Source organism: Haliotis rufescens, unplaced genomic scaffold (assembly GCF_023055435.1).
Source record: "Haliotis rufescens isolate VD_foot unplaced genomic scaffold, xgHalRufe1.0.p SCAF_11, whole genome shotgun sequence".
Classification (NCBI taxonomy): Eukaryota; Metazoa; Mollusca; class Gastropoda; order Lepetellida; family Haliotidae; genus Haliotis; species Haliotis rufescens.
Window position 1 is genome coordinate 32824919 of NW_025963791.1, and position 27561 is coordinate 32852479.

A 27561-nucleotide genomic window follows, 5' to 3' on the forward strand; every position below is an offset into this window, starting at 1 on the left:
ATAGTAACCGATGATGTCACACTGGTCTGCAAAACATTGTGACGCAACTTCAATGCAGCAATACCTCCTTTGGAAACCAGTAACGAATTAAGAATTTACTTCATTATGTTTTTGCGTGTATGGAGGTGTAAGCACATGACAGACAATGGTACAGTGTCATGTTTTTTATTTGTGAATTGCTATCTAAAAAGATCCAATGATTATGTGTGCGGTACAAATAAGTAAAAGAAATCGATTGAAGTTTAATTTCAATAATTTCGATGATTTTATTTAAACTGGGGGCTATGCATATCACGGGCGAGCCACCGCGAATTCCTACGACGTGTTTTTTTAGGTTAACCAATCTAATGCAACGGATTCACTTGCAATTTATTTATGTAAGAATTAACTTAACAATATTTATTGTGTTTATGGAGGTATAAACCTAAAAAACCTTGTGTGCATACCATGCGTTAATCTGCGTATAAAACGCAAAGTGTGCATTCCCTTCTAAGCAAATACATTTTACAAGACAACAATAACAACTTCAAAGGCTGTCTATTAAGTCATTACCACAAACAAAGAGTAGACGATTCAAAATATGACACTGTACAGCGCAATAGTGCAACACAAGATCTGCCAACTCTATTATCAGCCAGTCATGAAACAAATCCGAGGGTGTCCGTGGCCTAATGTTTGTTCAGTTTATGCAGAGTAAACTAAATCTATTTTATGGTCTCTGATTATGGAGCTGACGCACAAAAATATTTTTTTAAATTTAGCCAAACAATAACATGGAATCACTTACAGTTTATTTTTTGACAATTGAATAATGAAATGTACTATGCCTACAACACTATTATAATCATTATAGATATGGACACAATTACACAATTGTAGAAGAGTTCCTCCGTACAGGTATGATGCAGGAGCTATTTGTTATTAAGTGGCTCACTATAATGTTCCACAAAACAAACTTCATGACATCACAAACATCCTACATGGAACACCCTATCTACTATCTAAGAACGTAACAACATTCTAGGACCACGGTGCAATGGACCACGTTCGTAACATGCTACTGACTGGACCTGGGACGAGTCCAAATCTACAGCCCGGGTAACCAACCCGACCCGGGAACCCGCTGATGGTCTCAAGAGTTGGGAACTCATTAGTGTCATTAAACCATATATCAAGTGACCATCCACAGGTCCAAATAGTCATGTGAGCACTTCAATAACAAGTAAACCATATCATATCTACTATAGAGTGAAGTATTGGTATCTCTTGAGCTGATTGGGATCACGCCACGGGCTTTTCGCCTTCCTGGTCGACGCCATACTTACTAGAACACGGAGGCGATTTAACAAAGAGAACCAGGTTGCTAAACACATAATGTGATGTGTAAGGATGTGGAAATAATGTCTGTGGATACACCTTTGTATGATCATTCACACCCCATTTGGAAGAGTCCATTTTGAGTTGTTATAGTGAATTTAACACCAGTGATAGTGATGATTGAAATCATGAAATTATTGATGTGACTACGTGGAGTTGATTTCGTGTATCTGACCTTCACCACAAACATACAGTGTGTCATGTCTATCTACATACAATCCCAGTGAAACAAAACCAATGTCCTGATGATCTGTGACATAATCCCCTGTCTCTGTCAGCCGTATCACCTTGTTGCTGTCAGCAAGCAGGATGTCTCCTGTTGGAGTAGTTGTAATACCATAAGGGTCGCTGAGTGCTCTGTCTCCGGTAGGAGCGTATCTCCACACAACACCCCCCTCTGACGTCACACATGTCACAGACTTCTTCCCACAGTCAGACACGAGTATGTTACCCTTGTTGTTGACACACATGTAGAAGGGGCAGTAAAACAGTGTCTCATTGTTGTGTGTAGTGACTGACCTCAGCACGTGTCCCGCCATGTCCAGGATATCAACACAGTCCAAAGTACCTGCTGCTAGAGAAGAAGGACTCAGAAAAGCGAGACTGTAGTACCCCTTGCTTGTTGTGATGGTTGAGAGCAACAATAGATCAGGGGATACTTCTACAGTTACAAAATGGCGGGAAGCAGGGACAGCAACCATCACCTGGTTCTCCTTCAACTGCGTTACTCCCAATGGAGGGGCATCCAGGGGAAGTTTACTGTGGCATAGTTTATTGTTTCTAGTGTAGAAGGATTTCACACACTTGTTGTTCATGTCAGTGACTACAACTGTCTGTATACCATTTACAACCAGGACTGTGACGTCACGAAGTACAGGCTCCATCTCAACACCCGCCATCCTCCCATCTATCATGTCAACTCGCACTGGAGACAGCAGACATGTGCCCTGATCCTGGTATGTGACGTCAATCTTCCCCAGCTGTAGGTCATCTAGGATGTGCTGGACGTTGTCAGTGTCAGGTGTAAACCTGATGTCATCTATTCTCCGTGTGTCTGCTGTGTCTGTGTCCCTGACATCCCCCAACTCTACAGCCCCCGACTCCCAGGCCTGATACGCGTCATACAGGTCCATCTCACAGTCCGATACCAAGGCCTGGTCAATGAACTCACAATGTTGTTTGTACATCTGTATCTCAATCTCGTCAAGTTTTACATCTACTTTAAGTTGCCTAGTTTGTTTGTCTGTAATATGCTTGAATTCATTCATCAACTGTTTTCCTTTCTGCTTGATGTTGGCTATGGCTCTCTCAACAGCAGATTTAATGTGATTTTCTACTGCTATTTTGTTTTTTTCAATTCCGCTAATTTTCTCGTCTGTTTTCTTAACAATTGTTTCTTTTCTATGTATTTTCTTTGATAACTGTTTAGCATGCCTTCTTAAATGGTATTTCAAGTTTGGCAACATTGACTCTATGGTAACGACAGACTCACATTTCCTATGGTAAACAACACAACATGTCTGACACACAGCTTTGTGGCAGCCTTTACAGACGAGCTTTATAACCTCATCCTTATGTTCCCTGCATATGACCTTGCGCCTCCTCTTCACCTTGACCTCCCCTGAAAGGTCACAGATCTCATGGTCATGTGATGCTGGACTTGCACGATGTATCTTGACACATCTTTCGCAGAGGGACACTTGACACTCAGAACACCATGAGGCTCCAGGAGTTGTCTCCCCTAACTTCTCACACACTGAGCAACATGAAGCGGAACCTGTAAGTGGACATGTCTATAGTTATTTGAGATATCATGACAATATTTATATAAATTAGAAGATTGAGAATCCAGGTAATGCACAAAAAGGACGGTGGGTGTAGGCTTGGAGTTCAAGTGTTGGCTTGTAACGCCAAGCTTTTGATATGATTTGGCATGATTGGCAGTGGCGTGAAAATGAACTCATTCACCCAGTTGTGTACATGTAGTTCAACAGGTACAATTGCTCTTATAAGTGTACAGTTCTGATCACTATCATCACGGGCGGTGGGGAAGCATTGTGGTTTAAGTGTTAGCCAGGTTTGATTCCCACATGAGCAAAATGTGTGAAGGACATTTCTTGTGTCCCCCGCAGTGATATCGCTGGAACATTGCTGAAGGCGGCAAAAATACATACTCACTCACTCACTCACTATTATCAACCTGAAACATTCATTCATTACAAATAACCTTTTCATCAATTGCCATTTGTAGATGTTTTTCGATAATAATATTTTCAAGTGCTTTATGGATGATCTGCTTATATTTGCATCATGTAAACCGATAATAATCAGCAGGTCAATTAGAATTGACAGTGCACATTGTCCCGACGTCAAAATATATTGTAAATATTTCTATGCTGTGATTACAGTTGGAGTCATGTTTGTAACAAATGTATATTTTCTGGAGTCGTTTAGTGGAGTCAATTGGTATCATTGAACATACTGTTAACAGCAATACTGTAATTATACTGCATGTTTAAACAAATAATGATTACCCTTTATCATGCCTTTATTACAAACATGATTCTTATTAATAGATATCAGTTTGTGAAATCAATGTGTAATTCATAATATAATAAACCATTACCTGTTTTGACAACGTCAGCTTGAGTGTCAATCAGCCCCTGTATAATGATGCTGGGTTTGATCTGCCCCGCCCACTCCTCCACTGGCCGCCTGGGGTGGGGGACCTTGGTATCTTGTCGACAGAAGGCACAGGGGATCGTCTTGGACTGTACAGCATCTGGTCTGGTTTGGATGTATTCTGTGACACATTTCCTGCAGAATGTGTGATCACACCTCAGTGTACAGGGGTCTGTGTACAGTTCCTGGCAGATCACACAGGTGAGGAATTCAGTCACTTTCTCAGCCCGCGACGTCGCCATCTGTAAAACATAAATAACTGTTCACTTTTCCAAGAAATAATTTCAGCTGAAGTTGTTCCGTCTTTGTAATGGCGTTACATGTGTTTAGTTTGAGACAATAACATTTCTTGAGTGCGACTTCGGGACAACCTTCCATATCAAGCTGACACGCGATGATATAACTGAAATACTGCATTAAGCGGCATAACACCAAACGCACTCACTCCGTCAGTAACTTGTGTGCACCACAAAGTATGCTGAAACGCCTCTGTAAACCAATGTCGAATGAGTCGTTTACATATCATTTCTTGTAACAGAATTGACCATATCGACCAATCCATAGTGCTACAGGAATAACAGATTCTACATATCGTGACTTCATGTCAAACAAGGTGTTTCAGGAGCGTGTGTCTATGTATTTGTTTTTACTATTGTTTCAATAAAACATGTGCCTACATTATAGTTTTTTTTATGAATTCTGTCATAAGAACAAGCTCGATCGTTGTTTCCACACAATAAAAGATTTACCTAGAATAGATGAACCGAAACTGAATATATGAATGTATTGTGATCATGTGAGATTAGGATTGATGTCAACTTCACTCGTGTAGATGTGGAGGTAAACTGTCGTCATTGATTCAAATGCGCATTTGTTTTAATGTTAAAAGCTAACTTTAAAACAACTACCAATAGGGTCTTGTATTGATGACCTGTAATCTACCTCCGTCAACACCAACCAGGCCTTGATTTACTGGTAATGGACACGCCCCCTCACAGTCACAATACAAGGGAGGTAACTGTGAACGTTAGTATTCAGGACCAAGTCAACATATCTTTATTGTGTCATTTTCACGTCGACGAATGACTTTGTTTATCTGAATGTCAAACATTTGTAAAACCCATAACAATATAAGAAATGTAAATCAATATACTTTACATTTTTTTATTACCTTGGGGCCAACAATTCCTACTTTCGGTTTCTCTTCGTTTAATGTTTTGTGTGTTTTTAAGTTTAAATTTAAAAAACACAAACCTTATATAAGTTTGATGCCGTCGATGTCCTGAATAAACAGGTATACTAGTTCTTCATGTGCACTGTGTGAGGTTTAATTGTACGTCCTGGATGCCTTGAAATAACCAAATCCCACCGAGGTACACACCTGTGCCAACCTGTCCCTTCCGCATGAAATACAAGGGAGGTAATTGCGAAATCTCGACTAGTGGTGATTTAAAAGCGGTCAAATCTGATGGCAACGTAGGTTCCTGCATCGAATCAAGGATGATTCTTATAACAACGCAAGAGATCGGCACATTTCAATATACACACACAGTACACATTGTAAACAGTATTTATGTAATATCCTAAGATGTTTTACACATTCGTATTTGTACAATTATGTGCGAACATGTATACATGTAATGTCGTTTATAGCAGTACAAGAAGTAAAAAGTTGGACAAGCAGCTATATGGCTTGTGTGGCGATCCAGATGTCATAGATGTTACAAATAAGAAATATACCACAGATACAATAACTTTCTTGAAACGTAAATAACAATCTTTCCAGTATTTCAAAGTAATCCGAACGGGCAAATCAACACACCGTCATGTAAACATCTTAAGCCCGAGAAACATGTAGGTGTTACACCAGTCTTACACCAGCAGGATTCCTGTGGCCTCCGTGTGTTACAACAAATAAATAAAAAAAGTCATGTATACTGTTGTGGTCAGAAGCATCAGATCACCAATCGAAGTCACGGAGTGTAATGTTAGTATCAGATATGTTCAATGCATGCAGAATAATCTCTTGTTTCGTTTTACTTGAACACAAAACCTGCATATGTAGCACGTGCAATACCCTACAGGTAATCTCTTACTTGTTTCCCTCAGTTTGTATGATTACTGATGTTTAGCCTCTGATTATAGCATGATAGCATTTACTGATTCAATACACGAGATTTAACGAATATATTTACGTGTTTTACTATTCCTTCATGATTTATTGATGTAATGTTACATGGCCCTGATCAAGTTTGGATCTGTGCGATGAAGGAATATCCCTATTATATCTACAGGACGGTTTTCATTTCCATATATCTATTGAGATAGTGTCATCTCCATGAGTAGGTATATGCTGGCTGAATGAGTATTTATCTCACGGTAGGCTGCGTTTACAAATACAAATTTACACTTGAGTCTGGGAGTGAAGAATGGAACCCAATGGGGACGTTACTATTGACATCTCATTGATCAAAACAGATGTTGAGTTGCATTGTCATGCTGAAGGGTCACCCTTCGATGGACAGCTGTGCTTCAAAACTTATTGATAAATATAACTATGGATTTATGCTGTATGTGTTGAATACTGATATCCTACTTCAATATCTCCTATGACCCTACATAAAAACAACTGAACACTCATTTATATATGTGTGAGACTGGAAGAAACATGAAACGAAACAGCTGAGAAGCTAGCTAAAATTAATTGTTTGTTTTAGTTGACAACATGAATTCTTATATCAACCAAATAAGGATTGTAAAAGCATTCAAACATTTGTCTTAATTATCCCTGCATTCGCTGCATTAAGCAATATTCCAACTATATGACGGCGGCCTGTAAACAATCGAGTCTGTACCAGACGATCCAGTTATTGACCTAATGAGCATCGACCCACGTCATTTGGATACGATGATATTCATCAAGCAACTAGCCTGACCTGAGATTACAAGGCCTGCACTGTGTCACCAGTGTATATCTGGAGAGATAGTGACGCTGTGAACTATAACAGTTTTGTGCATGTGGTTGCCAGCTGTGTCCTGTGTCATGTCATATTTGGTATTATGATCCCATTAACGTGCGAATGGTCAGCGAGCAGGTACAACTTTTAATCTCCATACATCGATTCAATATCTGCTTCATCTGTAACCTATAGACGAAAGTTTCTTCCCGATATGTGGATAATCATATCGACAAACATGGCTGTAAATCACCATATGATAAATGGGACACTTCACTCAAACACTATATTCATACACGGTTTCTGAAGCTGAGTGAGATCAGGTTGAAAAATTGAACATCATTGATCGAGATTATTGTAAAAATGACATGTCAGGGTAAAAAGATTACCTTCGTGTGATTCCGAATCGTAAAGATCAAATATGAGGAATGTGTTGTATGCTCGTTACAGGGTCGAACAATTCAACTTTTATTCTATAAATTTTGATATTTATGATACGGAAACACACTCATGTATTATCCTCTACAAGCGTTTTGTTGTGTTTGTTGTTGAACGCCGCACTCGGAACTATTCCAGTTATATGACGGCGATCTGTACATTATCGCGTCTGGACCCAACAAGGTTGTGACTGACATCCTGAGCAACGATCTAGGTAATTAGGACACGATGACATGACACAATACGACAAGCATTGATTGCCGAAGACCCATTCTAACCCCGATCTTCATGGGGAACACATATATGCATGTGTTAGCTATACATGTCATTATATACTGGTACAAATCAACTTCTTATACAGGAATTGTTAATGCGAGGTCATTTTTGTGAAAATATTTTGCATAAATGTTACAGCATGACAGATTGCGTTGAACTGACAGGTTGCTGGTGTTGTAGGGTTAACCTGGTACGTTGGATCAACACTGTGGAGTTTTAGGACAAATTGTATAAAATGTTGCAGTGAAGTTAAACGTCCTTTCGTAGATTTACAGACGAAAATACGTCGGCTGCGTTTCTGTTGTAGGCAAGGATATATGCTGTTCACTTTCATTGTGTTACTTCGCGTCTTATACAGAGATACCTTTAGCTGATATGTTACTGTCGAATTAAAATCGTATTAACATTCACTTGATCTTATTTCAGTCGTGCTTCACATAATATTTAAAGATATCTAAGCAAACAGAGAAATATTTGTCATACAGGCTATATCCCGAACTGACTTTGACCTTGTCCACGACGCTGCCAAGTTCACGTGCACAGCGAACTACATTCACTACACTTTAATATCAGTATGGTCATCTCTGAGATGTGCCTGCAATGCTAATCGTCAACAATCTGTGCATCACGAGGTGTCTACGTCTACGTTCACGAATCACGAGAAATAACAATCCGGGAATGGTGACTGTAACAAGCATAAAGTGGAAATTGAATGAGGAGTTCCAAATTATATATTTTCACTGTTTACTTTAGCATGAGGAAATACATTGTATGTGTTTATATCCTGAAACATCAGCAAGCCCTGTTTCCTGATATACGAAGCCCGTCGAAGGCTGACAATGATGAGAGGTTTCAAATTTGTTTGTAAACATAGTAAACACATAAATCAGTCATTCGAACTATTTTGGCTCTTAGTTTTACAAGTCGTCAATTCCTTAACCCGTCTTGATTATCGTGAGTTCGTTTTCGTCAACATATACACTGAGTCTCTTGTGCAGGATTAATACACTGTCACAATTTGTTTTCTCAAACACACTCTTATGAAACGTGTTATAGACCATGGAGTGAGTGAGTGAGTTGGGTTTAACGCCGCTTTTAACAGTATTCCAGTTATATCACGGCGTGTCAGCTTAATGTGGGAGGAAAGCCCGAAGTGATGCAGATCTCCGACGTTTACCACTTCGGTGAAACCCACGAGCACGGGTATGGTGCTGACAAACCTAGAAACATAATCGGGGCGAACCGGGATTCGAACCCACAATCATAGGTTTCTGGCGTGCCCAAGGGACGCAACTCTGCACAGCGAATCGCGGCGCCTTAGACGATTGGGCCACCCGTGCCCCCTATAGACCATGGAAGTGATCATAACCTTGTTATAAATGAAACAAGAGGCATGTGACTTTCTGACTTTAAAAGGGCAACAATACTCCAACTTTCTGATGCGACGTAAACTTTTAACTCACTTACTTAGCAGATTCCAATAAGCAAGTCAAACAAGTCAAGGTTATAGTCCATTATATGGAAACTCTGAATCTGCGAAGAAAGAGCCATCCACTTTTCAATACTTTCAATATTGGAGTGTTGTTCTGCACTAGACAACGTTAGGGCTGAAAGATGAACACAGATATTGGTGAGGTCAGCTGTCACCTATATAATTTGGTGAAGTCCAAATGGTTCTGGATATATTGTTGCTGGTGGCAAAAGGGTTCAGGACATTTAAGATAAGGTTGGGGTGGGTCTGCTTGCATTTTGTCAAGTAATGCAAACACCTCTTTAGTTGTTTTGTTGTAGTTGTGTGTGACGGCACAATGACTTAACCTGTCCCGGACATAATACTAATCTTATACATTAAGCAGGTTCAAAACATAATTCGAACCTGAACAGACAGGTAGATGGCTACTAGGGCAGAGATGAGTCCAAATTTACTACCCAGGTACCTGACTCCCTATTACCTGACCCTACCCAGGTACCCGACCCCCTATTACCTGACCCTACGCAGGTACACTACACCCTGGCCTGACCCGACCAGGGAACCTGCTGTAGGATTCGAGTAGGGTAGAAAATGCCTGATTAGAAATGTTTTACCGGAGCCCTTGCAAAACCCCTTCGATACATGTATATACGAACTGATCATGCATACATTGAAACTGACTGAAGCTTCACCTTTACTCAGATATATAAATGTCAGAAGGAATATGTGGATCGTCAGAAAGAAATAGGAACATAAGTGATTTGTGGTGTAGCAATGGAGTTTTAGTGTTATTGAACATTATATCAAGTGACATATGTTATAGACCCTTTGTTATAAATGAAGCTAGAGGCATGTGACTTTCTGACTTTAAAAGGGCAACAATACTCCAACTTTCTGATGCGACGTTAAATTTAAACTCACTTACTCAGCAGATTCCAATAAGCAAGTCAAACAAGTCAAGATTATAGTCCATTATATAGAAACTCTGAATCTGTGAAGAAAAAGCCACCCACTTTTCAATACTTTCAACATTGAAGTGTTGTCCTTTAAAGTTGACCTGCACAAGATAACGTTAGGGCTGGAAGATGAACACAGATATTGGTGAGGTCAGCTGTCACCTAATTTGGTGAAGTCCAAATGGTTCTGGATATATTGTTGCTGGTGGCAAAAGGGTTCAGGCGTTTAAGAAAAGGTTGGGGTGGGTCTGCTTGCATTTTGGCATGTAATGCAAACACCTATTTAGTTGTTTTGTTGTAGTTGTGTGTGACGGCACAATGACTTAACCTGTCCCAGACGTGCAGTATTTGGGTACATTCCATGACGGATCTGTGCTATAGGGAGAATTACGTAAGAACATGTAAAAAATACAGTGAACAAAAGTTATTATAATTGCATGCACAAATCTTATTGTGTTGCTAGACGTCACATAATTGTTCCAGATTCCTTGACCGTGTGCTTTGTTAGAATATTCTTTAAGATTTTCAACAACGAAGATGTTTTTGTCAAACCTAACACTTTGGTTTTAGTTGTCATGATATGCTCATAATATTTCAGACTCATACATTAAGCAGGTTCAAAACATAATTCGAACTTGAACTGACAGGTAGATGGCTACTAGGGCTGAGATGAGTCCAAATTTACTACCTAGGTACCCGACTCCTTATTGTCTGACCCTACCCAGGTACCCGACCCCCTATTACCTGACCCTACTCAGGTACCCTACATCCTGACCTGACCCGACCAAGGAACCTGCTGTAGGATTCGAGTAGGGTAGAAAATGCCTGATTAGAAATGTTTTACCGGAGCCCTGGCAAAAACTCTTGACATACATGTGTATTGGGGCTGGGATGGATAACTCGGGTACTCGGGTCGGGTGTGTACTGAGTAGGACCCGGGTACCGACAGGACTACCCGGACCCTTGGTTAGTCAAGTGATATATTGTTTAATGACAAAAAATAACTAAAACTGTTTAAACTACAAGTTACTCATTTTTCGCAGTTCTTTCTGACTTTTTCGCCCATTCCGTCTGACCTTTTTATGTCTGAATAAAAGTAAAACTTCAGTCAGCTTCAGTGTATGCATGACCGGGTCGTTTTACACGTGTATCTAAACACATTTTGATTTGTGGAGTAGCTATGGTTTTAAGTGTTATTGAACAATATATCACGTGACTAACCACGGGTCCGGGTAATCTTGTGGGTGCCCAGATACAACCCAGGACCCACCCAACCCAGCCCTAATGGCTAACAACAGAAGTGTACGAGGTGTGATTCTGTTTAGAATTCTTCAAAACTTTTCAGCTGTAAAGAGTAATATCAAGTGTCTCCAGTGTAAAAAAGTACAGCTGACCAGCTTCAGTGGCAGAGAGAAAAGGTATGTCAGTTGATCGTGGCGTCATGGTAACCGATGATGTCACACTGGTCTGCAAAACATTGTGACGCAACTTTAATGTAGCGGTACCTCCTGTTGAATCCAGTTATGGATTAAGAATTGACTTCAATATGGTTTTGCGTTTATGGACGTGTAAGTATATGACAGACAATGGTATGGTGTCCTGTTTTATATCTGTGAAAAATACATTCTGCTCTTGCTGAGTGTAAATGCTATATAAAACGATCCAATGCAAGTAGTTCGCTAGTGGGCTATTTTAGGTTAAATCTAATGCAGCGGACTCACTTGCAATTTATTTATTTCAGAATTTATTTAACAATAGTTATTGTGTAAAGGCATACCATGCGTTTATCTGCGTACAAAACGCAAAGTGTGCATACCACTCTAAGCACATAAACACATTTTACAAGTCAAACAATAACAACTTCAAAGGCTGTCTATTAAGTCATTAACACAAACAAAGAGTAGACGATTCAAAATATGACACTGTACAGCGCAATAGTGCAACACAAGATCTGCCAACTCTATTATCAGCCAGTCATGAAACAAATCCGAGGGTGTGCGTGGCCTAATGTTTGTTCAGTTTATGCAGAGTAAACTAAATCTATTTAGGTCTCTGATTATGGAGCTGACACACAAAAATTTTTTTTTTTTTTTTTAGCCAAACAATAACATGGAATCACTTACAGTTTATGTTTTGACAATTTAACAATGAAATGTACTATACCTACAACACTATTATAATCATTAAAGATATGGACACAATTACACAATTGTAGAAGTGTTCCTCCGTATAATGCAGGAGCTATTTGTTATTAAGTGGCTCACCATAACGTTCCACAAAACAAACTTCATGACATCACAAACATCCTACATGGAACACCCTATCTACTATCTAGTGAAGTGAATACAATCTATGACCACGGTGCAATGGACCACGCACCTTACATGATACTGACTGGAGCTGGGACGAGTCCAAATCTACAGCCCGGGTAACCAACCCGACCCGGGAACCCGCTGATGGTCTCAAGAGTTGGGAACTCGTTAGTGTCATTAAACAATATATCAAGTGGCCATCCATAGGTCCAAGTAGTCATGTGAGCACTTCAATAACAAGTAAACTATATCATATCTACTAAGAACAGAGTGAAGTATTGGTATCTCTTGAGCTGATTGGGATCACGCCACGGGCAGTTCGCCTTCCCGGCCGACACCGTAGTTACTGGAACACAGAGGCGATTAAAGAAAGAGAACCAGGTTGCTAAACACATAATGTGATGTGTAATGCTGTGGACATAATGTCTCATTCACACCCCAATCGGAAGAGTCCATTTTGAGTTGTTATAGTGAATTTAACACCAGTGATAGTGATGAGTAAAATCATGCAATTATTGATATGACCACATGAAGTTCACTTCGTGTATCTGACCTGCCCAACAAACATACAGTGTGTCATGTCTATCTACATACAATCCCCATGGAACACAGCCAATGTCCTGATGATCTGTGACATAATCCCCTGTCATTGTTAGCCGTATCACCTTGGTAGTGCCTGCAACCAGGATGTCTCCTGTTGGAGTAGTTGAAATACCATACGGGAAGAGTTCTCTGTCTCCAGTAGGGGCGTATCTCCACACAACATCCCCCTCTGACGTCAGACATGTCACGGACATCTTCTCAAAGTCAGACACGAGTATGTTGCCCTTGTTGTTGACACACATGTACCAGGGGTAGGCAAACAGTTTCTGCTTGTTGTGTGTTGTAACTGACCTCAGCACGTGTCCCGCCATATCCAGGATATCAACACAGTCAAAAGTACCTGCTGCTAGAGATGAAGGACTCAGAACAGCGAGACTGACGTACCCCTTGCGTGTTGTGATGGTAGAGAGCAGCACCAGGTCAGGGGTCACTTCTACTGTTACAATCTGACGGGAGTCAGGGACAGCAATCTTCACCTGGTTCTCCTTCAACTGTGTTACACAATAGGGAACGTTATCCAGGGGAAGTTTGCTGTGGCATAGTTGATTGTTTCTAGTGTAGACGGATTTCACACACTTGTTGTCCATGTCAGTGACTACAACTGTCTGTATACCATTTACAACCAGGACTGTGACGTCACGTAGAGAAAGCGTCGCTTCATCACCCTCCATCCTCCCATCTATCACGTCAACCAGCAGTGGACATGTGCCCTGATCCTGGTATGTGACGTCAATCTTCCCCAGCTGTAGGTCATCTAGGATGTGCTGGACGTTGTCAGTGTCAGGTGTAAACCTGATGTCATCTATTCTCCGTGTGTCTGCTGTGTCTGTGTCCCTGACATCCCCCAACTCTACAGTCCCCGACTCCCAGGCCTGATACGCGTCATACAGGTCCATCTCACAGTCCGATACCAAGGCCCGGTCAACGAACTCAGAATGTTGTCTGTACATCTGCATCTCAATCTCGTCAAGTTTTACATCTGCTTTAAGTTCCTTAGTTTGTTTGTCTGTAATATGCTTGAATTCATTCATCAGCCTTTTTCCTTTCTGCTTGATATTGGCTATGGCTCTCTCAACAGCAGATTTAATGTGATTTTCTACTGCTATTTTGTTTTTCTCAATTCCGCTAAGTTTCTGGTCTGTTTTCTTAACAATTGTTTCGTTTCTGTGCATTTTCTTTGACAACTGTTTAACATGCCTTCTTAGATGGTATTTCATTGTTGGCAACATTGACTCTATGGTCACGACAGACTCACATTTCCTATGGTAAATAACACAACATGTCTGACACACAGCTTTGTGACAGTCTTTACAGACAAGCTTCATAACTTTATCCTTGTGTTCCCTGCACACGACCTTGCGTCTCCTTTTCACCTTGACCTCTCCTGAAAGGTCACAAATTTCATGGTCATGTGATGCTGGACTTGCACGATGCATCTTTACACATCTCTTGCAGAGTGACACTTGACACTCGGAACACCATGAGGCTCCAGGAGTTGTCTCCCCTAACTTCTCACACAACGAGCAACATGAAGCGGAACCTGTAAGTTGACAAGTCTAAAGTTATTTGACATATCAGGACAATATTTATATAAATTAGAAGATTGAGAATCCAGGTAAAATCACCCCCTCTCACCTATTTTCCAACGCACGTATAGGGCGGTGGGTGTAGGCTTGGAGTTCAAGTGTTGGCTCGTCACGCCCATGGGTTTGATGTGTGAAGCCCTGCATTGGCATGATTGGCAGTGGCGTGAAACTGAACTCATTCACCCAGTTATGTACATGTAGTTTCAACAGGTACAATTACACTTATAAGTGTACAGTTTTGATCACTATTATCATTGGCGATGGGAAGCCAAGAGGTTTAAGTGTTAGCCAGGTTTGATTCCCCACATGAGTAAAATGTGTGAAGCCCATTTCTTGTGTCCCCGCAGTGTTATCTGTGGAACATTGCTGAAGGTCGCAAAAAATACATGCTCACTCACTCACTATTATCAACCTGAAACATCATAAACTGCCATTTGTAGATGTTTTCAAATAATAATATTTTCAAGTGCTTTATGGATAATCTGATTATATTAGTATCATGTAAACCGATAATCACCAGCAGGTCAATTAGCATTGCCAGTGCACATTGTCCCGACGTCAAAATATATTGTAAATATTTCTATGCCGTGATTACAGTTAGAGTCATGTTTGTAACAAATGTATATTTTCAGGAGTCGTTGAGTGGAGTCAATTGGTATCATTGAATATTCTGTTAACATCAATACTGTAATTATACTGCATGGTTAAACAAATAACGAGTACCCTTTCACATGCCTTCATTACAAACATGATTCTTATTACTAGATATCAGTTTGTGAAATGAATGTGTAATTCATAATATAATAAACCAATACCTGTTTTGACAACACCAGCTTGTGTGTCAATCAGTCCCTGTATAATGATGCTGGGTTTGATCTGCCCCGCCCACTCCTCCACTGGCCGGCTTCTGTGGGGGACCTTGGTATCTTGTCGACAGAAGGGACAGGGTATCGTCTTGGACTGTACAGCATCTGGTCTGGTTCGTAGGTATCCTGTGACACATTTCCTGCAGAATGTGTGATCACACCTCAGTGTACAGGGGTCTGTGTACAGTTCCTGGCAGATCACACAAGTGAGGAATTCTGTAACCTTCTCAGCTCGTGACGTCGCCATCTGTAAAACATAAATAACTGTTCACTTTTACAAGAAATAGTTTCAGCTGAAGTTGTTCCGTTTTGTAATGGCGTTACATGTGTTGTGTTGAGACAATAATATTTCTTGAGTGCGACTTTGGGCTTACCTTCCATACCCAGCTGACACGCGATGATATTACTGAAATACTGCATAAAGCAGCATTACACCAAACTCACTCACTCCATCATGAACTTGTGTGCACCACTAAGTTTGCTTTAACGCCATTGTAAATCCATGATTGAGTCGTTAACATATCATTTCTTGTCACAAAAATAACCACATCGACCCTTCCATAGTGCTACAGGAATAACAGATTCTACATATCTTGACTTTATGACATAAAATATGTTCCTACATTATAGCTTTTATGAATTCTGTCATAAGAACAGGGTCGATTATTGTTTCCACACAAGAAAGGATTTACCTTGAATAGATGGACCGAAACTGAATATATGAATGTATTGTGACCATGTGAGATTAGGATTGATGTCAACTTCACTCGTGTAGATGTGGAGGTAAACTGTCGTCATTGTTTGAAATGTGCATTTGTTTTCATATGAAAAGCTAACTTTAAAACAACTACCAATAGGGTCTTGTATTTATGACCTGTAATCTACCTCCGTCAACACCAACCAAGCCTTTATTTACTGATAATGGACACGCCCCCTCACAGTCACAATACAAGGGAGGTAACTGTGAACGTTAGTATTCAGGACCAAGTCAACATATCTTTATTGTGTCATTTTTACACGTCGACGAATGACTTTGTTTACCTGAATGTCAAACATTTGTAAAACCCATAGCAATATAAGAAATTTGAATCAATATACTTTACATTTTTTTATTACCTTGGGGCCAACAATTCCTACTTTCGGTTTCTCTTCGTTTAATGTTTTGTGTGTTTTTAAGTTTAAATTTAAGAAACACTAACCTTATATAAGTTTGATGCTGTCGATGTCCTGAATAAACAGGTATACTAGTTCTTCATGTGCACTGTGTGAGATTTAATTGTACGTCCTGGATGCCTTGAAATACCCAAATCCCGCCGAGGTACACACCTGTGCCTACCTGTCCCTTCCGCATGACATACAAGGGAGGTAACTGCGAAATATCGACTAGTGATGATTCATAAGCGATCAAATCTGATGGCAACGTAGATTCCTGGATCGAATCAAGGATGATTCTTATAACAACGCAAGAGATCGGCACATTTCAATATACACACACGGGACACACTGTAAACAGCATTTTTGTAATATCCTAAGATGTTTTACGCATTCGTATTTGTACAATTATGTGCCAACATGCATGTAATGTGGTTTGCAGCAGAACAAGAAGTAAAAGGTTGGAACAGCTGTTATGTGGCAGGTGTGGTGATCGACATGTCATAAATGTTACAACTAAGTAATATACCACAGATAAAATAGTTTTTCCTGAAACGTAAAGCAAAATCATATCAGTATAACTAAGTAATGTTAACGGGCACACCGTTATGTAATGCAAGTCACTGCAAAAATGAAATAACCTTGCAAGTGATATTGGTCCGTACTTCACCTCATCTCCAGAGCCTAGTGTGTAATTATAGCATTGTACGCTATAATATCGCGGTAGTCAAATTATAATGGATCGTAATGGCACACGCTTACAAACTTATTAAAATTTGTCATACGCAAAATGCTTGTTCTTTGTTCAACTTTTATGACACATCATTTAAGAGTTTGGTAAACAAAGCACCTGTCATTAGCGAATGAAGGGCGGGCAGCTCTATATTACCGAGGTATGGCTATGTTGTGGCGTGATACATGTGGATCATGTGGTTTCACTTCCTTATTTGTATTATGCATAATCGGTATGCATACGACCTACGTTGGGCCAAGGGACTTCGTCCAAACAAATGGATTCTTTCCTAATCAATTAGAATGGAGGCAGGGATATTTCCACTTCAAATACATTCAAGAAACTACCATGAAAAAATTAAAGTGTGTATACATGACATACCACAACGAGTCCTGTATTCGATCATGCGATGAAATTTCGTGCTAAGATTTGCATAAGTAAACTGTCGACATGAGTGTGGATTACGAGATTTACCGATACCGCAATAATATAGAGTCATACCCTGTAATGATACCAGTCACATTCTAATACAATCCTCGTGCTCGCTACCGATTCATAGAGAGGACCAAGATCTGTTTTTAATGAGAGTGTAGTGACACCAGGTGTATGTTGAAAGATTCGCTGCCACATGAATTCCTGACTTGATAACTGAGTTGACCTTATTTCACAGGAGGCTGGGCGGATCACCAAGGGAGGATATCTGGTAGTGACCTTTGACACAACGAGGAAGCAGATGTTGAACCAGGCTGACTGCATGGAGAAGATACCAGTATACAAACTGAAAATACCATTTGGTCCATTTTCTTAGCTATCTATCTATAAGATGCGTAGAAGCTGATATGGCGCTAGGGTTTGTGGATAAATTTTGCTTCTTTGTGTGATGTTTAGTTTCTGCATATTCAAGGGTTTAATAAATTATTCAGCAAATCATATAAATTAAATATTGGAAAATAAATACATATTAATTCCCATGTGGATACTTGGTTAGAACAGAAGGCCACAGTGAAAGAGATTACATGGATCGTGCGGTCATGCTTTTTGACATTCTTGATTGCGTGTCATTGTGACAACATGGTGTGTTGCTCATAATATCCATCACTAGTTTGTGTGACCCAGTCTCTGTCACCAACAGGCCTCTGTGAAAAAGCTGGACATATTGCCGAGGGCAGGGTTAATCATGTAACAAAGAAGCCATAGGGTGTGTGGGTTAGAATTGGTCCCAAATAACCTGTTAGAAATAGGCGACTGCAATGGATCGTTTGACGTGTTGTGTCACCATAACCGGACATCATGGGACATTTGTCTCAATATCAACCACTGGTCTGTCTTGTCCAGACTACCTTATCAATAGGCTCTCAGGATATAGATGGAACAACATACTCAGGTAAATGCAATCATGATTATGTGTGTTTTATTGTGTTTAATGTCACAATCAGAAATATTCCAGCTATTTGATGTGGACTTGTAACTAAGTGATTGATATTGTGAGCAATGACCCACTCCAACAGGGTACATGAAACACAATAACTCAAGTCACAGAGCCTGACCACTCGGTCCCTTTCGTTGCCTTTTACAACCAGCATACGTTACTGAGGACATATTCTAACATGGGATCCATGTTGGGATCAACAATGTCATTTGAATTGCCCAAGTAATGATGAAATATGTAGGACTCAAGCATATATGATTGTTTGTTGACAAATTGTTGTTGAGGGCTGCACTCAACATTATTCAAGCTATGTCTGTAATTATTTGAGTCTGGACCAGACAATCCAGTGATTGACATCCTGAGCATCGATCATGCAAGTCAGTGATCCTGACCACCCGATCCCGTTAGTCGCCTCTTAAGACAAGCATAGTCACCTTTTACAGCAAGCATTGGTTGCTGAAGTCCTTTTCTACCCCTGATCTTCATGGGTACAAACAAATACGAATGGCCCAAGCATTGAACCTATGGAAAGAACATAAAGGTTTCAATTCTGTCTGCATCTAATATTTACGAACTGCTGTAAAAAGCTGGAATTTTGCTAGCTGCTGTGGAATTCAGTATTCACTCAAGCCTATGTGAGTAATTAACTGGACATTTTGACTGGTGCAGAATGGCCAAGGCAAAGCAGGATGTGCTGAGGGAGAAGAAACAACACTCCCTCAAGAAACAACATCGCCAGGCTCCAAGTGTGGGCAGTTCATGGCCCCAGAAGACTGTGTATAAGCATTGTAGAGCGTGTGTGAGAGTGAAGTCCAGTGTGTGGTGGGGGTGAATGCTTGTGATGAATGTCGACAGTCCAAGGACAGCTGCAGGAGATGTTGATTCAGTAAAGGCGGAAGTTGTGTGTCATCAGATGTATCGACCTGTGTCACTTCACCTCAGTCAGTTTGTAATAAAGTGAAGTGCTACATTGTCTGATTTATGAATTTAATATGGGCTGACGTTTGGAATAGAGTGGAGGATTGATGAAAGCTGAATATTTAGTGCAGAGGATTTTGTGCAACGGTTTCACAAACCGGAGCTCTGCCACTGTCACTATTGTTTTTCTCAAGCACGCGACCCAGGATAGGTCTTCAGCAACCCATGCTTGCCGTATGCTTGTTGTAAGAGGCGACTTACAGGATCGGGTGGCCAGGCTCGCTGACTTGATTGATGCATGCCATCGTATCCCAATTCCGAGGATCTATGCTCATGATATCAATCACTGGATTGTCTGGTCCAGACTCGATTGTTTCGGACCACCGTCATATAGCTGGACTATTGATGAATGCCACGTTAAACAACAAACAAAAATATCAAGCGCACACAGACCTCTGAAGTGATCATAACGTTTTTCCAAAGGAAGCCAGAGGCATGGGACTTCTGTTTCAAGGGGAAACAACACTCCAACTCTTAGTCGTCTTCCAGGCGCCGGTTTAATTCGTCTGTTTAATCAACAGATGTAGATGTAGTGCAAAATTCAATCAGTCGAGATTATAGTCAATATGTATATTTTGAATCTGTGAAGAAAGTAATCCATATTTCAATATGCTCTTTAAAGTTGCACCGCACTGAACAGCATTATGGGTCAAAGATGAGTGTAGAGATTATTGAGTCAGCTGTAACCTAATTTGGTGAAGTCCTCCAGATATATTGGGGGAGGTGGGGTAGCCTAGTGGATAATGTGTTTGATTGTCACATTATAAACCTATGTTCGATTCCCCACATGAGTACAGTGTGTGAAGCCCATTTCTGGTGTCCCCCATCATGATATTGCTGAAATATTGCTAAAAGCAGCGTAAAACCATACTCACTCACTCTAGATATATTGTTGGTGGTATGAAAAATATTGGGGCCTTCAAGAAAAGGTTGAAATGCCTCTGCTTGCATTTTCACATGTGATACAAAAAAACTGTGTTCTTACAGTTGTGTTTGACATCAAAATCACGGCACCTGTCGCAGACGTGCAGTATTTGGAGACATTCCATGGAAGGATCTGGGCTATAGGTTGAGTTACTTAAGAACAAGTCAAATAATATCAAGTGACTTCATACACACATTCATTCACCATGTTCCGACTTGTGGTTTTTATACAAGCTAGCACACCACAGTACTTATTACATATTTTTCCTGCCCTGCCCTGCCCTGCCCTGCCCTGCCCTGCCCTGCCCTGCCCTGTCCTGTCCTGTCCTGTCCTGTCCTGTCCTGTCCTGTCCTGTCCTGTCCTGTCCTGTCCTGTCCTGTCCTGTCCTGTCCTGTCTTGTCTTGTCTTGTCTTGTCTTGTCTTGTCTTGTCTTGTCTTGTCTTGTCTTGTCTTGTCTTGTCTTGTCTTGTCTTGTCTTGCTTAATGTGATGTGTAATGATGTGGAAATAATGTCTGTGGGTACACCTTTGTATAAACAATTCACACCACAATCGGAAGAGTCCATTTTGAGTTGTTGTAGTGCATTTAACACCAGTGATACTGATGATTGAAATCATGCAGTGGTTGATGTGACTACATGAAGTTGATTTCGCGTGTCTGACCTCCACCACAAACATAATGCAGTTAATACTGATTATTGAATATATGCAACAGGTGATGTGACTACGTGAAGATGATTTCGTGTATCTGACTTTCTTCACGCACATACAGTGTGTCATGTCTATCTACATACACATACCCATGGATCACAGCCAATGTCCTGATGATCTGTGACATAATCCCCTGTCTCTGTCAGTCGTATCACCTTGTGGCTGTCTGCAAGCAGGATGTCTCCTGTTGGAGTAGTTGAAATACCATGAGGGCTGAGTGCTCTGTCTCCAGTAGGAGCGTATCTCCCAACAACATCCCCCTCTGACGTCACAGACGTCTTCCCCCGGTCAAAAACAAGTATGTTGCCCTTATTGTTGACACACATGTAGTAGGGGGTAGGGAAACAGTGTCTCATTGTTGTGTGTAGCAACTGACCTCAGCAGATGACTGATCATGTCCAGGATATCAACACAGGCGGTAGTACCTGCTGCTAGAGATGAAGGACTCAGAACAGTGAGACTGTAGTATCCCTTGCTTGTTGTGATGGTTGGGAGAGCAGCACCAGGTCAGGGGTCACTTCTATTGTTACAATCTGACGGGATGCAGGCACAGCAACTATCACCTGGTTCTCCTTCAACTGTGTAACACCCCAGGGAAAGTTACCAAGGGAAAGTCTACTTTGACATGGTTGATTGTTTCTAGTGTAGAAAGATGTCACACACCCGTTATTATGCCAGTGACTACAACTGTCTGTATACCATTTACAACCAGGACTGTGAAGTTACGTACAGCAGGCTCAACCCCAACACCCGCCATCTTCCCATCAATCGTGTCAACTAGCACTGGAGACAGCAGACATGTGCCCTGATCCTGGTATGTGACGTCAATCTTCCCCAACTGTAGGTCATCTAGGATGTGCTGGACGTTGTCAGTGTCAGGTGTGAACCTGATGTCATCTATTCTCCGTGTGTCTGCTGTGTCTGTGTCCCTGACATCCCCCAACTCTACAGCCCCCGACTCCCAGGCCTGATAGGCGTCATACAGGTCCATTTCACAGTCCAATACCAAGGCCTGGTCAATGAACTCACAATGTTGTCTGTACATCTGCACATCAATCTCTTCAAGCCTGACATCTGCTTTAAGTTGCTTAGTTTGTTTGTCTGTCATATCCTTGACTTCATTCATCAGCTGTTTTTCTTTATGCTTGATTTGACATTCTTCAGCGTTTATCATTTCATTGTGTCATCGACACAAGGTGCAGGGTATCGTCTTAGACTGTACAGCATCTGGTCTGGTCAGGATGTACTTCGTGACACATTTCCTGCAGAATGTGTGATCACACCTCAGTGTACAGGGGTCTGTGTACAGTTCCTGGCAGTCCACACAAGTGAGGCATTTTCTCACTTTCTCAATCTGGGATGTCGCCATCTGTAAAACAAGAAGTGAGACGTCACATAAATCATTAGTTCGTTGCTCTCTGTAATGGGTCAGTTGTGGTTGGCACATACTGAAAATATGTTGTTGAGAGCCACTTCGGACTTACCTTCCGCATCAAGCTGACATGGTATTACTGAAATACTGTTCAAAGAGGGATAATACCAAACCCATTCACGTGTTGAGTACACCATTTAATATACTGAAACATCTGTTATTCGGTGTCAAACGCGTAGTTTGTCTCTGTCTCTGTTTCTATGCCGAAACAACATCACATGTGAACTACATATCAGTGATCTCTCATATTATCCGACCAGGCAAACCAATTGCTGACATCATGCGCATCGAATCATGTCGCTCTTGTGATAAGCGTTGCTTACTTTACAAACAAGGCGTTTGAGAAACGTGGTGACATTATGAGCATCGAAACACGTCGCCAGGGTGCGATGAGACACATTCTGCCTGGTCGTCACACATTGTAACAAACTGTTCACATTGATTCGCTCTTGTGATAAGCGTGCGACAAACAAGGCGTTTTTGAAACGTGGGTCTGGATCTATATCTTTGTTTATACTTATATTTTAGACTAAACCTTTCTCTCAGTATTCTTGAACTCATTCTCGCCTTAAGTTACTGACTCCGCTACCAGAACAAGCTTGTTGTTTCCAAACAATTAAGGATTTACCTTGCAGAGATGAACTAATAATGAATATATGAATTATTGTGACAATTTGAGGTCAGGTTTAATTAATACCAATTCAACTCGCAGGTATGACATTGTCGACCTTATTCGAAATGCGCACGTTTTTCCTGTCAAATTTGTAAATACTTCCAACAGTCAGTATTAATGAATACATTACGTTAACACCACGCCTTTCTTTACAGTAAATAGAAACGCCCCCTCTTTCACAATACAAGGTAGGTAACTGAACGTTAATATTCGATACCCAGACGACAACATATCAGATGTCTTTATTTTGTCAGTTTTACACACACCTGCGCCAACCTGTCCCTTCCGCATAACCTACAAGCAAGGCAACTGTGAAATCTTGACAAGTGGGCACTCAGAAGCAATCAAAGCTGATTGTCATATCGCAAGATGTTATGCACCGTCGTGTGTGAACATGCATATGTTTGTCAGAACAAGAAGTGACCATGTACCGATTTCACAATTTAGTTCTGTGCGTTCCGATTACTGGGTTATCAAATCAACTCGTGACAATAATATTCCAGAGTGCTGCCCTTCTTAGAAACCCATCATATTGACTTTGTAAAGCAACATTGTATGGAATGTCTGCTGTAATAGTATTGCGTGATGATAACGTGCATGACATTGTCAGTCTTCTAATAAAGTCCATCACAGAATATACATATCAAAATACAGTTCAACGCACAGTCCATGTTTTGGCCTGCTTGTACACAGTCAGATGTATTCACAAGAAAGTGTTCAGTATGATACAGAGAAGGGACTGGGATTGTGTGAGGCCAAAGTCATCAAAGCGGCAGTAAAGAGGTTCCCTGACGACCGATCAAAAGTACAGCGGGATGTGGAAACAGTATCGTGGAGACGGAAATGATTTTATTTCTTTTGCATACTGACATTTGTAGTACGTACTAATGAATCCTGATTCGTTGACGCGAACATGCGTAGAGGGCACAGCGAATACCATGCTCTAATATGAGTCTCTGAAATGATTCTGTAAAGGCTTTTATCATTAAGATTCACTTGTGCTGTTGGGTTATTGCGTTTCGTGGCATTATCCGTACAGTATAAGTGCCTTATCCGTGCATTAATCATGCAATACCCGTATATTATCTGTGCATTATCCATACAATATCCGTGCATTATCCGTACAGTATCCGTGCATTATCCGTATATTACTCGTGCACTTTCCGTGAATTATTAGTACAGTATATGTACATTATCCGTGCATTATCCGCACATAATCCGTACATTATCTGTACATTATCCGTACATTATCAATTCATTATCCGTACAGTATCTGTACACTATCCATACAGTATCCGTACATTATCCGTACAGTATCCGTACATTTTACCGTTTCTGCCTCTACTTTGAGCAGTATTTCTGGTAAATCACGGGGTGCTTTAAGGAGGAAAGCCCAAAGTGATGAATGTTTCCACGGTTTAGTGTCATCACATCTCTGGGTCTCTTCAGCTTCAACTTTTCTCGCCTCCTATTCAGAATGGTGCAGCTTCTCATTGTCACAGTTTGTATAGCGGTGTTTACTTTCGGTTTTTTTATACATCCAGGTGAAGTTTTGCGTTAGGACTGAGACAAAATATGAATTATGATGTATTTATGATTTGGCTGTTGATTTAGTTATTCTATATGTACCTTTTCGACATCCATGTGTATACTTATTTCGACTCAAAATCTTAATATTCACAAAAGTACATAAATTGGTTTCACTTGAATTAGTTTGTGTCTTGATGGACGTCAATGCGCCCAGTGGTAAGTAACAATGTGAACGCGTTCCAACAGACAGCCATTTACATTTTCAACTTATGCCATGTACCAACACTCTGGTAATGGAGGGTGAGTGAGTTTGTTTCAACGCTGAATTTCAGTTTCATCATGGCGTGTAAGCTGGAAAGAAGTGGATTAAACTGTACACGTAGTTAGTTAAGCCTTATTGTCACAATTCTCTCCTTACTCCTTTACATCACTTTCAAGTTTTAAAGGAATGTGACGACCAAAGGCAAACAAATGCCCATCCTAACCAGTATAACATGCCTTACGTATCGTATCATATTTTGAGGAACATTGTGAATGCATGTTTTTCTTTTTCTGGGAGAAGGGTTGTCAGTGTTAGATCAGGTAATCGACAGCGTTTCCGTTGGGAATATTCAGTTAAACCTGCATCGAATTATCGAGTTAATGCATGTTGAGGTTAGTTGGTGTCCTTGTACTATAACTAAAGACTGTTCTGTACAACTTAACCTGAATTATCACATGAAGCAACAGACACTCCTAAATCTTACTAGTCTTGATTCGCCTCCACTGGATACCGGCCTCGGTAAGGATCGAACATAAGATCCTGAGTATCGCCTACCTATGTACGAAAGGCTCCGCTCCATCATACCTTTTGAGCTTAGTAAGGGAATATGTACCATCTAGATACCCCAGATCGACCAGCGTCTCAATGCTCACCATACCACGAACATATGACCACAGACGCTGTTCCTCCACATTTGCTTCCCATTGGAACAATCTACCTCTCACCATCAAATAATACTTGTTCAATCAACCTACTTATTTTTGTAAGTATTGTTTTTGAACACCATAACACCATTTTAGCCTTATTGGCTCACAGTTTAATCGTATGTAACAACAAATATAACTGTATGCATTTTCCTCATATCGAATTAGTAACTGGATTCCGAACACATATCAATTTCTGTATTAATTTCCTTTTTGGATTTTCCTCTGGATTGTGAACAACAAGTCTTCTCCCTTTCTCGACATATGTAATATCGATGTTGGAAGGATGTACGTTGAAGTTACTGTAAGTTTCAAAATAAATATTTATATTCAAATTAGTTCTTTTCTGTAAGAGTGAATTGGGTTTAGTTTGTCTTTCTCAGAGGCAGGTTGACTGTAGTAAGACAGTGAGAGTGAAGCCCCGTTAATCGAGGTGTCACTATCTGCGCCGGCGGGGACGGGATTAGCAATGAATCTACACAATTGTAACCATTTACTTTCAAAACATGGACATCTGGACATTTTGAATCACAGCCACTGAGGTGAGGTGAAATGGTGTTTGACGTCGCGTCCAAGATTATTGCACTCATGCAGCGACGTGAGTGTGTGTGTGTGTGTGTGTGCGTGTGTGTTGTGTTGTGTTGTGCTGTGTTGTGTTGTGTTGTGTTGTGTGTGTGTTGTGTGTGTGTTGTGTGTGTGTTGTGTGTGTGAGACTATTTGCACCAGTGCAGACTGATGCCGAATTATAGTGCAGGCACACTGATATACCATGCTGCAGTTTAACATGAATACTCACACAATATACTGACTCCGAGCCGACCAATCCTTAGTTTTAGCTCCTTAATGCCGAGCACCAGGCAGGGTAACAACAAGAACCATATTTTACCGTCATTTGGTATGACGCGCCCGGGGATCGAATCCCAGACGATCCAGCACCAGACCACAGAGGCGGTCACATAGCCACTGAGCACGACATCAACAAAGAGTCTTTTTCTTGATATTCTCTGTGTAATGTAATGTCTATATGTGTAATGTTTGCAAATGCCAAGTGACCAGAATACTGTGGTAAAATCCTAGCACAGAGAAACATATCACCATAACAACTACGGCTATACATGTAGGTTGTCTGCCGCTCCTAAGTCGAGGGTTGTGCCCTGTGTCAACAGTTTATATCTGGTGAGATAGTGACGCTGTTGCCCATAACAGTATTGTGCATGTGGCTACCAGCTGTGTCCTGTGTCAGCAATGTAAATCTGGCGAGATAGTGACGCTGTGGCCTATAACAGTATTGTGCATGTTGCTACCAGCTGTGTCCTGTGTCATCAGTTTATATCTGGAGAGATAGTGACGCTGTCGACTATAACAGTATTGTACATGTGGCGGCCAACAGTGTCCTGTGTCAACAATTTTAATCTGGTGAGAGAGTGACGCTGTGGCCTATAACAGAATTGTGCAGGTTGCTACCAGCTGTGCCCTGTGTCACCAGTTTATATCTGGTGAGAGAGTGAC

At 40.8% G+C, this 27561-nt stretch overlaps 2 protein-coding genes across 3 annotated transcripts; both read right to left on the reverse strand.

Moving 5' to 3' along the window:
- Window positions 1–382: 382 nt before the first annotated feature.
- LOC125378016 lies at window positions 383–16873 on the reverse strand. 2 transcript variants are annotated; one of them, XM_048392600.1, is made up of 3 exons: window positions 16724–16873; window positions 4004–4301; window positions 383–3154 (listed from the first exon to the last, which is right to left on the reverse strand). In XM_048392600.1, the coding sequence occupies exons 2-3, from the start codon at window positions 4299–4301 to the stop codon at window positions 1524–1526; spliced, it is 1929 nt and encodes a 642-aa protein (XP_048248557.1). In that variant the 5' UTR covers window positions 16724–16873; the 3' UTR covers window positions 383–1523. The 2 variants fall into 2 exon arrangements, with proteins under 2 accessions (XP_048248557.1, XP_048248558.1); XM_048392601.1 differs by lacking the exon at window positions 16724–16873 and adding an exon at window positions 5314–5456.
- LOC125378098 lies at window positions 11847–21777 on the reverse strand. Its single transcript, XM_048392953.1, has 3 exons — window positions 21541–21777; window positions 15474–15771; window positions 11847–14456 (listed from the first exon to the last, which is right to left on the reverse strand). The coding sequence occupies exons 1-3, from the start codon at window positions 21775–21777 to the stop codon at window positions 12982–12984; spliced, it is 2010 nt and encodes a 669-aa protein (XP_048248910.1). The 3' UTR covers window positions 11847–12981.
- Between the last annotated feature and the right edge of the window lie 5784 nt (window positions 21778–27561).

Excerpts from the sequence above, each read along its gene's own strand:
- LOC125378016 (XM_048392600.1), bottom strand. The coding sequence starts at position 4,301 with ATGGCGACGTCGCGGGCTGAGAAAGTGACTGAATTCCTCACCTGTGTG. Across the intron at positions 3,155-4,003 it reads AGCTGACGTTGTCAAAACAG|GTTCCGCTTCATGTTGCTCA; the intron begins GTAATGGTTTAT and ends GTCCACTTACAG.
- LOC125378098 (XM_048392953.1), bottom strand. The coding sequence starts at position 21,777 with ATGTGTGTCAACAATAAGGGCAACATACTTGTTTTTGACCGGGGGAAG. Across the intron at positions 15,772-21,540 it reads ACATTGGCTGTGATCCATGG|ATGGCGACGTCACGAGCTGA; the intron begins GTATGTGTATGT and ends TATGTTTTACAG. Across the intron at positions 14,457-15,473 it reads AGCTGGTGTTGTCAAAACAG|GAGAGGTCAAGGTGAAAAGG; the intron begins GTATTGGTTTAT and ends GTGACCTTTCAG.